A 13,034-nucleotide genomic window follows, 5' to 3' on the forward strand; every position below is an offset into this window, starting at 1 on the left:
GGTGGGGGGGGGTGCGTAAGGAGTGCACGTTACGTCATGGGGGCCTTCTCTCACCGTCCCGTCTCGCAGCTGGGCCCTCGCCCTCTCGTCATTTCTGACTTCGTTCGGCGGTGTGTCGGCGGCAGCCGCCGGCGAAGGGAAAGGGGGGGACCACACCGCGGTGGCAAGGGGATGGCTGTCCCTCCCCCCTCCTACCTGGCTGCTGCATGCTTGTGCCGTGGTGTCCCGTGAGTTCGTTTCTTTCGTCCGCTGGCCGCCGCGATCACGGCAGCACTACGGGCGAGTTAGTTCTCCCCTCTCGGCGTTCTTTTCGGTCTCGTGGTGCTTCGGAGGCTGCTGCGAATTTCACTGCTCGCGCGCTTGTGAAGCTGTCTCTGGGGTGTTCACTTGTGCGTGGTCGTGTGTTTGTGCGTGAGTGTCTGTGCCGGCAGATCGGGCACTGGAACACCTGACTGCATCCGCGCCAACGTTTGTGTGTACCAACGAAACAGACGGCTGCTCTCTAGAACAACGTGCGTGTGCTTTGGATTCCGTCTGTTCAGCGAGTGTCTGATCAGTTTTGCCGCGCCTGAAGGTGTGTGATTTAGGACCGTACGGCCGTCCTTGCGTGAGTGGGGCACACCTCATACTTCTCGAGACCGAGTGGATTACTTTGGTGATTCTGGTGACCGCGTGGTTGAACGTCTTCGGCGGTGCGTTGCTGTGCTTCAACTCACTTCTGCACGTGCCGCAAACGAGGGAATACGGTGCTACGTTGTGCCTTCGCGCTAAATACACGTTAAAACGCGGTGTATTTTTTCCCCTCTTTTTTTCCGTAAGCAATTTCGCTCTATAGCTTGTCATTGCCCAACTAAAGCAAGAATCCAGCGAAGCTTTCACGTACGCATTCCCTTGTCTCTGCCGTCGTAAGATTAAAGCGAACTGCCGGCCAAACAAGCAAATGGGACCTGCTCGTCAAACCACCGCCGAGAGCGGTGAGCAGTGAGTGAGCGATACGAGGGGGGCGGCGCGGCCCGTTGATAAAAAGCCCAGCGAATAGCACGTAGTGCTGGCGTCCTCTCATAAACGCCACCGCCGCCGCAAACGACCTCAAGTTTTGGCCGCAGTTACCTTCGCACTCTGATTGCAGTGACAACTAAAACGACGGCGTCTTCTATAGCAGGCTACAAGGCCTGCCAGCAGGCCCAAACCAGCGATCACCGCGCTGCGTGAAAAGGCGATAAGCAGCGACTGTTGATCCAACGTTTAGGATTCACTGTTCGAAACTGTTGCAGTGCCCTTCGTGAAGCTTCGTTGGTTACCAATAGCTGGAATACGCCGTGGATTCACAGGCATTTCGTGTGCACGCACTCTCGCCGCAGCATCCGCGGACGCCTTGTCGGTTGCATCACAGCGGCCGACGAAACAAAAGCGCCCCCGTCGATCGCATCTGAACAGCGAACGGAACTTTGCGAAAACGAAAAGAAAGTCTTAGCTGCTGACGCGGCATCGTCAAGTGCTTGGAAAGAACATGCGGCTTCGCCGGAGATTCTTCCGTTCCACCGCTGCTACCGTCGTCCTTCCCCACGACTGAAGAGTTTCTCCCTCACGGATTAAGCTCCTGGTGCGATGTCCAGCGTGGCCGACGCCACCGGGCGGTCGTACCACGTGCACGCCAAGGCGTGCGCCTGCCGCAGTGCAGAGAAGGCGGTGCAGTACGGCGGCTGCCGCAGGAAGCGGCGCACCAGCCTGCTCCTGGGAGGGTGCAGCAGGATGCACCATCCCAGGACGCGGCGACACACCACTACTGTGGAGCAGGTGTACCGGGCGGTGCCTTGGAAGGCGGTGCAGGTCGGCGTCAGGGGACCCCGAGGACTGTACGAGACGGTCAGTGTGGCCACTTGCCGTGCATGCCTATCTCTTTCGCTTTTCCTTCGTCTTAAGCAATCACCTGCCGCGAACAGGCTTCAAAGCAGCTAAGCGACCAGCGACAGTGACATGGAACGTGTGTTTGGCGACTGGACGCAGCGGCGTCAGCACACCCATTTCATACTTTGCGAAGACGAGGCTGTGATCGCGTCGGTAATATTTTACACGTTATTACCCGTGAGCGTGTTCGGGCAATAAAATTTAATTATAGCGAAACATAAAATGAACGCCGAGGCGCTGGTCGACACTGCAGAGACTATGCGCCGGAAATGGATTCTAGGTGGCTGATGCTCCTTACTGGTAAGTGTCGCAGGTGCCGCCTGAGATGTGTGCAGCACGGTGTCTCGTTAAAACCGTTTGGCGTTACTGCTGAATTGTGAACACGAGCCGGGCCCGATTGAGCACCTTGAACGCGCACTGTCATCTTATCAACCGCACGTGCGAGTGTGGATTCAGCACTTCGTGATGCCGTCCCAGCATTTCCCGAACTATACCAGTGGCTGCAGTCTCACAAGTAACGAGAGTTTGCACGCGACGCAAACGCCTATATATTGTTACGGGACGTGTGCCCAATAAGAGTATTTATCCTTAACGAATCAGTTATGATCGGAACCCATTCGCCGATCTGTTCATTCAGCGTTCAACGGGACAGGTTTGAATTAGTTGGTTACACAAGGGCTCGTAGCTAGTGATAAGTGCTGAGTCTACTCTCAACCTAACCTCTAACTCCATAGTTAACAAGAAAAGTTATTGAAATGTATTGGAAACTATAGAGGACCCGGTATATAAATGCCAGCTATAGTTCTGTTGGTGCGCAACGTTCCGGTATTTTCTTGCGAAAAAAAAGAAAAGAACCTGTACACGCCCCGAACAAGCCGACCTTTCCTCGAATACGCCGAATTGCGAGGGTCGACCTACATACGTGAAGTCGACGTATCCGCGGGGCCGTGCCCGCGTTCAACTACGCGCTTTCGGTTTCGTGATGACTGCGCGTTCGACCTGCATAGCGAAACGCGCGGACACGAAGTGCCAGCACATGTCATGCTGATCATGCTCTTGCTTCTCAGTGCCTTTACGTGTCCTGGGAATATGGTTGTTTTTGTCTCGAGAGACCGAAGAATGCCGCCTTGTGCTAATATATTAGGAAAACAGTTTCGCGTGCTAAAGCGATGAAAAGAAAAAAAAATGACTAAAGAAGGACATGTGGACCAAGAATCTTTTCTTTCGCACTCAATATAACCGTATGTCTCCTTATATCCTTGCAATCTTAGTTACGCAACGGTGTGTGGCCGCCCACGCGTATTTCGCGCATCGGCTGCGTGTATGTCTGATGACATGTGCACCACCAGAATGATCTAAACTAGGGTCACAATGACGCTGCACGTAATTTGTCCTTCCTTTTATCCGTTACAAACTGCCACAGCATTCAGAATGCTAAGCCAGCGCACGCGATCCTCACTAAAGAGTCAGGATCTTCGTTTATAATTGATGAATATTTCTCTTTATATATGAATATTTGGGCTCGAATTCAACACGAAAATTCAACACGTTCTTTACTGAAAGAATTCTAAATGAGGCATGACACCTCAGCGCAATGAATGAATCCAGCAGTGTTAATTCAACGGCCATTGGATTTTAAACGAAGCCTGCAGAAATAGTGCGGTATTTCGCGCCGCTCGCGGGCTTCTCGAAAAGGCGAGCGTACTGAAAATAAGTGTCAGTGTAGTTGCAAACACTGCGTCTGGCTTCGAACGTTCGTTCGTTTTGGCGGGAAGTGCAGTTGGAGATACGGCGCAGAACCTAATGAGAAAAGGCAACTGGAACATCATGTTATGCTAAGATTACGAGTTTTTGTTACAGCCGTTCTCACGCACGCAGCGGCTCGAAAGACAGAAATGGCAAATCCAGCGAGTACCGAAGCCCTCTTTTCGGACACGTATAAGGCAAAACGCAGTTCACCGCGTTAGGTCGTTGATGTGAGTGCATGGCCAGGTGACACGCTTCTTCGTGTGTCATCGTGAAGTCACATCCAGGGTCCCTCGATGTCCTCCACACCCTCTGGCTTTTCGGCGGCTGCTAGAAAGCCTTGCCGGGCGCGTATTACGTTCACACCATCATCATGATATGGGAAGAACATTGCATCGCCAGGCTACACCCACCTGTAGCAACAACAAACCACCATCCATGGACTCATCTACCATTCGCTGTTAGACTTTCTGCGCGGACAAGTCTGTTTGTGTACTCATGAACGCATCTCTGCGTTATGCTTCAAGGCAAGGTACCGAGTTAAAGAAAAAAAAAATCAGTGGTGCGCCTTGTGACGCTCTTCAATAAGAGTGAGATAGAAACGTTCTTTAACCTTTCTTCTGTTACACATCTGTTCTCGTATAACGGAGAGAGAGAGAAATAAGGAGTAACTTTATGAAGATTGCGTCACTGCAAATGCTGCCTCTGACCAGGTTCTCTGTGCTTAGGCTCAACATAGAGCCGAAAGATGCCGTGAAGAGTGTTTCATTTGCTACCGGTTCCTACGACATCACGGTGCCGCCAACGATCGTTCGTGTAATCCAGGCTAAAGTAAGCTGACAGCAGGTATCACACGGACAGGCTGCTTCGCCCTGGATATCAGTGCAGGGTGTGTTGTAATGTCAGTCGACGTGACAACGATACTTTGATCCACCAAAAAAAAAAAAAAAAGAAGTAGTTGAAATTATGATGGAGCGTGTACTGTTACCAACGGCTATGCTACCTAACCCTGGAAACAGCTTTTCCAAGACAATAGAGTCACCGTAAAATGAATCGCTGTGGAATTTCGTGACTAGAGCGGAGTTTTTTAGAGCCATCGGATACCGCTGCTTCTGATGCGCTAGCGGAGACCACTTCTCCTGTGTCGTCAATGATGATCGAGAAGGGGGATACGCTTCTCGCCGAAGAATAGAGGAATGACGTGCAAAGTTACGGAAATCACACTTCGGCACTTAGAGACAAGCTATAACTGTGTCCAGCAAGTTGGAATTTGGTTGAAAGGTAAAACGCCAGCTGGGGCGTCGATCGCAATTTTTTCTCCACTCGAGAGTTGAAGAGTGCACTCGGAAGAGAGAGAACTTCCCCACTCGGTCTTCACCCGAACTTTCGAATTTATTGAGGAAGTAATAAAAAACATATATAATGTTTAGCTCACTATCAGGGTCATGGGATCAGTGGGAGGCAGGCGCAACGTACGTATGCGTTAACTTTAACATTGTTGTAAATTTCCCTTTCGCACCTTCTTTCAGATTTTGCTCGTAAATTGCAATATCGTTCAGCCTCCCTCGTGGATAATTTTGTTGTCACGTGCGGTTCTCGTACGTCGGTCACCAGGTTTCACAATCGCATGGTTAGAGAAAATGACGCGTAGATCACGCTACATGACCCTGGAGTACGACAGGACACATGCAGGTTCTGCGATAAATCATTTAAATTACCTCTGTTTCGGCGTTCTCACACAGAAGCGCCGCAAGGTTTGCTGTTCGTAGAGGGGAGAAATATTAACTTGCAAGCTATTCAGGCAATGCGTGACGTCCGGGTTAAATTTCTGTATGTCAACTGCTGCCTAAATAACAATTAAAGTTTGTTATTTTATTCATAAGGACGAGCCGCACGATCGATTGATCATAACACCCTCCCCCTTCCCCCGACCCCCCTCTACCAAAAAAGAAAACAAGAAGAAAAGTCTCAAACCCACCACGCAGACTTAGATGTCATAAATTTTACGTTATCAGCCACGTCGCGCCATAATCCGGGTCGTAAGGTCATCCCAGTGGAAGGGTGAGCATCGTTGAGGTGCGGCGGAACTGAGAAGGCATTTCGATCGGTCGCAACTGTCTCTGATCATCACCGAGGTGCCGAGCCCTTGAACTTCGGTTCGAAGAATCGATCTCTCAACGGAAGGCGGAGCTCTCAGGATCTAGCGTCTCCCTGCTACACGAAACGAAAAAAAAGAAGATATGGAGAAAAAGGCTAATAAGTATATTGAGAAAAACCCAAGCTCCCAACCTGTCATTTTCAGAGAATGGGTAGCGAAACAGCAAGAAACGAGAGGAATGAGAAAGGCCTGCCACGGGGCTAAGTGAGACGCGAAGACGAGACACGCGGGCACCCGTGAAGAGAGAGAGCGGGAGAGGGGAATCCTGGGCTTAGAAACTTATCTGACGCGTGCGTGGCTCGACTGACCCAGGCTACTACTTGGCGTATATGGATGAGTCCGAATGATGCGCTACAGCCAGCAGAGACAGCAGCAGAGGTGCTGCGTGAATGTCCGCCTGTCTGCCTACATTTCTGCAGCGCAATATGTGGGGAGAGAGAGAGAGAGAGAGCGGAGTGTGAGAGGAGAGAGGGCACGACCTGGAGGCGGCAGCGGCAGGCTCCCTCCGACCTCATACTCCGCTTTTTCTTTCTCCGCCTAATCGGCCCCCACGGCAGGTACATATGCGCGGAGGCTCAAGTCGCTCTCTTTCCCGTGAATGGCTTCGGGGCCAAGGAATAATAGTATGCGCTCTGCTGGCGCCAACCGTGCTCGTCCCTCTGTGCGGAGACTGCGAGCAGCACGCGAAGATCACTGGTGCGTCCCTGGTGCTTCAGTAAAATATTAAAACGAAAAAAAACGAGAAGAGTCGTATAGGGAGCGAGTAACATTGTGGGATTTTTGTAAAAATATAAATACTCATATAACCAGCTGTGGAGATTACGTCGTGGTCCCGCGGCTTAAATACGTAGCTGTATTGGTACACTATGCCTACCATCATCGTTCAGGGATACAAATTCTGCTTGTGGAGAAACCGACAATATGTTGCTTGTCTTGGCGAAATGTCCAATAGCTCAATCAATCAATCGATTAATCAAGCAAGCAAGCAAACAATCAATCAACTAATCAAACAACCAATCGATCAGTCAATCAAGCAAGCAAGCAAACAACCAATCAATCCGTTGATTAACGCGCAATGGAAGTAAAAGTTAACCGCGTCTGTGTAGTTGAATGCTTATGCAAGAATTCCGACCGATCGTTTACACGTCGTGATCTTCGATCACTATCCTAGCCATTCGATAATATGTGGCGCGTGATCTTCTGACCTGTCATCATCAGACATGTACCGCCTGCCTAGCTGTATAGCCCGATTAGGCATCCTAATAGTGGAACGAACTCAAGGTAACGCGGGACCATCTCGTGGAGCGCTGTTTCTACCACTGCCGGAAGCAGACACGTCAAAAACGTTTCGCAACGGTCGCAGAAAGAAAATGCGGAACCTAATTACATAGAAGAGGTAAAAATAAAAAAATCATGCTTATCGTCTTTCTAATTATCTCCACTGAGAGCGAAGGCCCCACCCGAGGTTCAACCATTACTCCTGTATTGCGTCAGTAAATATATAGACTCCATCCCATGCCCGCACGTTTCCTGATCGCTTCACAGCACTCAAGGCTATGCCGTCTTCAAATGTGTTTTCTTTTCCTTGGCACCCCTTCGGTCCCAGCGTAATGGACCAATGTGTAACTGTCCTGCGCATTACACGAACTACTCAGCTGCACTTCTTTCTCTTAAATCTCACATAAACAGGCTTCACTGCGCTATCAGATATTCTCGTTTGCTCTGCAATTCGTACTGCCTTATTCCAGTTTCTTTTACGTTAAGCTTGTCGTTCTCCCGTTCCATCGCTTGTTGTGTAGCCCGTAGTTTCCTCTGAATTTCATTTGTGATCCTCCTAGTTTCGGTCCCATAGGATAAAACTAGTCGAACGCACTGACTGAATGCTTTTCTCTTCAGGTAACTTCGTCCGGCACGTGCGAACATTCCGTGTCATTATCTAGAAGACGTTTGCTTAGTAGTAGTGTGAATATCGCCATCTGCATGGATATTTGCCTTTACTTGCCGCGTTACAGTCAGTGGCCAATGGCGTTCTCCTGTGGAGCATGAGGTCACGGGTTCATTTCCCAGGCGGTTCAAATTAATCCAGAACCTTCCACTGCCACGTCCGTCATTATCGACTCAGCAGTTTAGGGACGCTAAACCGTGCAGTTTAATAATAATGCTACCTGTAAAGTTCACGAACTATGTCAGAGTATCCAGAGCCAGTCTTATTGAAATCACGGAAGAAGCGCCGCTTACGGAAACAAATGCTTTAAAATGTGAATAAAAACTCTAAAAGAACTTGCACTTTAAGTTTTTTGTATATCCCCTTTATGCTTCCCGGCTGTTTCAATAAGAGCAACAAAATTCATAATTTCGCTACCTCTCGGAAGTCTGCGATCGCCGGATCTATACTGACCAAGACGAATGCGCTGATTTTTTATTGCAGCGCCATCATGAGACAACAATATGAAGTTTGAATGAGCAGTAAGGCTCATTTACATGCAAGGAGCTGTATACAAAGGGTACATGCGCCGACAGAATGCGATGAGCAATCAAAAACGAAAGAACAACACAAAGGTTGCTGCTTTACATAATGTCGTAGCCAGCGTGGAACGATATGCGTGCTGTAATTGAGCGCGCCAACTTCAATACAAACTGATTTTCATGTATTTCTTTCGACGAGAACTGCCATGCAGCTACTCTTATTTTTTTTATTTTTTTGTTAACTAAGAAACAGACCGAAATTATTTTTGTTTTGCCGAGGTGAGATATCATACATCATTAGCATTGCACTCGCTGCATAATGCGCCGTTTCCTTTTCTCTCTATCTCTCTTTATTTTTATCTCGCTGCACACAATACGAAGGTTGCAGTGCAATTTGCCTTGGTTGCGAAACAACATTGCGGAGACGCAATTTCACTTGCAAAATCAATGCCACGTGCAGTATACTCAAGTCCTGATTGGTCATTTAGGGAGGAGCGATTGTATTCGCATGCAAATCGATGCGCCCCCTCCTAATGAGACTTTAGCCCGAAACTCGCCGAAATAAAATGCATTCTTCCTCGCCGCAGCTTATATGTGCCAGTGGCCCGCTTTCATTTCGACTGTGTGATGATTCCCACGCGTTTTATTTACGTGGACGATGCGGGAACCGTATTTTACTTCGTACTTACGTGAAAGGAATACTTTTATGTCTTAAGTACGAGAACATTGAAGAGCGATACAATTGCGAGTCTTTAACTTCTCATCTCCTTTTAGTTCACAAGTCTCTGTTTGCTTTATCAGTGTTCTCTGTTTCTCATAATGACACTTCCTTTTCTGGTCCCTTATTATCTTCACGCCTTTGTTGAAGCATTTATTGTGTTCAGGAGAATCAGTTCTCCATCGAAGTCCTTCCAGTACCTTGTGAATTAGGTTTTATTGGTTATTTAACTAATTCGTTCGTTGTTCGTTGGCGTTTTAATTCCCAAATTGACACCAGGGGTTATTAGAGACCCTACTAGTGGAGGGCTTCGGATTAGCTTTCGCCATGTGGAACTCTCTAATGCGCCGAAATCTAACTACTCGAGCGTTGCTCCATTCCATACCCTCCCCTATCGTAATACGGTCGCCGCTCTCGGGATTCGAACCCGCGAGTTCGTGCTCAGCAAGAGCAAATCATAAACGCAGAGGTATACCGTTGCTAGTAAACATTTCAATCAGTCAGAATCTATGCAGCCACTGCAAAAAAAAAAAAAGAAAGAAAGGAAAGAAAGAAAGCAGGTATTGCTTTTTAATCGTTACTGCAGCGAGAGAACACAGATCGAGAACAACGCCCTCAGCAGCGCAATCGCGAAGTCAGCAACAGTGTAACAACCAGCTCTTGACACTTCCGCCGACCGATGCGCGCCGCGAAGGGGTCACGAACAAACCGACGACCACACTCTGGTCCCTGCGAGAGCAGCGGTCCACTCGTTGCATTGTAAATGACGCTGACACGTGCGCGCGCTCCTTCGGGACGCGCATGCAGCACTGCTTTGGGCGAGCCGCACAGCACAGCCCTGGCAGGAAGACACGACTGAAACGAGCGTGGTACATGACGCACGAGGACCGCGACGGACGGGCTAGCACGCTCTCCGCGCGTCCAAGGCGCCGAAGAAGCTCGCGACGCGCTGTTGGGAGGAAAGGGACTCGGGTGTTCCGACACGAGCGATTTACACGGTGGATTGTCGTTCGTCGCGACGGCTACACGGCGCTCGCGCTGAGGTCTGACGCTATACAGTGACGATGTCGACGACGCGCAGCGTAATAGTGAGCGCTGCCCCATTGCGTGTGCCAGCGCCGGCATGATGTTGCGGGTATCGCCAGCGCTGATTTTTCGTCCTCTGTTGCGCACGCGGTACGAAAAGCAGCGTGGCGCTTTTTGTTCCGTGCAAAGGTTCCTACAAAGCGACAATCGAAGTCCGATATAAGAAGTATGCCGGATTTGGGGCCAAGAGAAAAAGAAAGTGCCTCTGTCGAGTGAGGGAATAAACTTTATTTCAGAGACCAAGCTGTTGATGCCCGAAGGAGGGCGGCCACCCTTTTCCAAGTAGCCATGGCCCTGTGCTGATAGCCTAGACCTGTTCATCAGCCGTAGCTGGTACTCAGGACTTGGGCTTCTCAGCAGGGCCTCCCACTATTCTTCGGTTGGCGCTTCGCTAGGCGTTGTCCGTGGATTCTTGTTGCAGTCCCAAACCATGTGTCAGTCCCAACCACGTGTCACCATCAATTGTCAATTATCCCATTGAGCGTATGAGTTCCTAGAAATGCCTGCAGAGAGAGATAAAGAGTAAACCGATAAGTGAGGTGCAGGATTGTTACCCGGCTGAACTTCGGTAACCCAGGGCAGCCGGTGCAGGGTAGCCGGTGCAGAGTAGCCGGTGGTCTACCCTGCACTGGGGAAGGGAAAGAGGTGGGACTGAAATACGAGAGGGACATGAGCTGCCGGTATGCACGAACATACACACGGAATGAAGCGTTCATCGTTCAGTTCGTCACAGCGGCGATATTAGGCTGGTGCATCTTAAGAAACGAAACAGCGCTTTCACGGCTTTGTACATATCGCATATGTTTTAGGCCATGGTTCCTGGATCTTTCTACTACGCGAGGTGTGTCGCCTAAATGTTCTATGCAGAGCTGTGCGAAGAGCAAGTAGTGGCGCTTAAGCTTCTATAAATTACATGAGATTATCGGATAGGGATGTTATAAGGCACATATGCTTTTCTTTTTTTTTATGGAGATCGTACATATAGATGTACAAAAGTAACGTGACGAATAATATGACATGTTCACGTGATTTGGACGGGCCCGTTATTACTCCGTCATCTGTAATCGTGAACTTGAACAACACTGTAAAGTTCGTGTTAAGGCAACGTCAGACTGACGCATCTAGATGCGACATACAACTACGGATAGCATTTTTTTTTAATTTGCTTGGTCACAGGAAGAGCATGTGTACGTCTTAACGGAGGGAACGAGACAGCATGTTTCCAAATTACACGCGATTCTGACAGCCTTCTCCACACAGCACGACAGGACTCAACGGCCGTGGTCACAAAGACCTTAACCTCTTTCTGAAAACGTCCGCAAATCGAATTTCTGAACGAAATGAAGCTAGACCGAATAAGAAGTGTTCGCAAAGGGAAGAAGGAAGTATAGAAAAAAATTGAATCCTCGTTTTTTTTTTCTTTTGAGGAAGTACAGAATCTTTAGAACTAGCAACCCGCATTCCATAGCGGAGGAACAAGTTATTTCTGGTGAGATTTTTCTATCTTTCTTTGTGCTTTCTTAAATCCCCGAGTACACATGTTGAACGTGACCAGGGTACGGCAAACGATCGAAGAGACGACAGGCGGAGGGTCGAGAGGCACATATCGCGAGCACGTTTGTGAACAGCTACTAAGCGTCTCTCGAAGAAAGACAGGACGCCGTATATATATATCGCGCACAACGTGCCTGCCCGTTATACACCCGTAGGACTCATACATGGCTTCCGGCATACGAGCAGGCCCGCTTCCCTGCGGGAGGCGATAAATGTTTACTTATATGACAGATGTATGCGATGGCGCTTTCCTTTACACCTCCTTCGACTGCCGGCCACGTTCCCGTACCACGCTGCGTCGCGAGATCTTGGAAACGGATAAGGCTCGTTGTCCATCGCTTCGTGTACGGTACGTCCGTGAGCAAGAGTATGCGGACCACGGGCTTGCCGATAAACTCGGATTTATCCTTGACACAGACGTACAAACTGAAATGGACGAGTGCACTGGAAAGTTTTCATTGCCATCTTTGGACTGCAGTGTCCAGTTTCGAGTTCATGCACGGGCAGTTGCAACCTTGTAAGGAAAAACGAATGAACCCAGAGAAAGAAAAATAGAAGGGGAGGGGGGTTTACTCGTTACATTTAATCGCAACATACAGAAAAAATAAAGAAAAGAGAATTGAAAGTGAACGAAAAAGTAACTTGCCGTTGGTAGGAGCCGGACTCGCATACGCATCACGCTTAGTTCGGGAGATGCAGGACCTCATTGTTCCTCATTGTTTTTTAACATTGCAATCGAACACATAACAAGCAAATTTCCTCTGTGCGTCCTCTGGCATCATGACATGTTTGCATCGGGTGATTTTAAGTAAAAATTGTTCCGAATAAGCAATTTGACTACCTCAATTTCTGCATATGCATCTTGTACTTTCCTGCATTTGCGAAGCATGATCTGGTCGTAAATGCAAATCCGTGCAGCATAACTTACGAGCGAAGTATCAAGAAAATGTAAAAATAGCAGGGTAGACTAGGAGAGAGGTGTCTACGTCTCACAGTCATGTTTGAATGTGAATCGGCACTAGGCATCCCGACGCACACGCTGTTCATTGTCGATGGCGAGAGCACAGCGCCGTCCGCCAACGTCATGGCGGAACGGATACGCTCAGTGCCCGGACGAGGCGTTATACCTGCGCTGAAAGTAATTTAAGAGACGGAGTGCAATACTGCCACAAACGCATTATTGTAAAAGTTGAACTCGAATATCGCGTCTACGCTCTTGTGAAAGTAGGCTTTGACATGTATTGAACTAAAAGGCCTTTGTTGCTTGCGGACACGTTTAGAATGTCATTTGTGGTGTGGTTTTTAACAAGCCGTTAAAGATGTATTCTGAAAGACTCGCAATGCTTCCTAGAGTTATTGCTTGGGCTGTGTTCGACAAGATGTTTCTTGTATACGTGT

At 48.9% G+C, this 13,034-nt stretch overlaps 1 protein-coding gene and 1 long non-coding RNA gene across 3 annotated transcripts in view; one reads left to right on the top strand and one right to left on the bottom strand.

Annotated features, from left to right (window-relative positions):
• Positions 1-308: 308 nt before the first annotated feature.
• LOC126522754 (uncharacterized) overlaps positions 309-13,034 on the top strand; it is a 690,505-nt gene continuing 677,779 nt past the window's right edge. Inside the window, exon 1 of the mRNA XM_050171541.3 lies at positions 309-1,866. Coding sequence (XP_050027498.1) covers positions 1,609-1,866 — 258 coding nt within the window. The 5' untranslated portion in view covers positions 309-1,608. The remainder of the gene's footprint in view (positions 1,867-13,034) is intronic.
• Positions 10,291-13,034, bottom strand: part of LOC129382501 (uncharacterized) — a 51,461-nt gene continuing 48,717 nt past the window's right edge. For both annotated transcript variants that reach the window (XR_008610594.1, XR_008610595.1), the window contains one exon: positions 10,291-10,585. This is a non-coding gene — a long non-coding RNA (uncharacterized lncRNA). The remainder of the gene's footprint in view (positions 10,586-13,034) is intronic.

Source organism: Dermacentor andersoni, chromosome 6, assembly GCF_023375885.2.
Source record: "Dermacentor andersoni chromosome 6, qqDerAnde1_hic_scaffold, whole genome shotgun sequence".
NCBI classification, from domain to species: Eukaryota; Metazoa; Arthropoda; class Arachnida; order Ixodida; family Ixodidae; genus Dermacentor; species Dermacentor andersoni.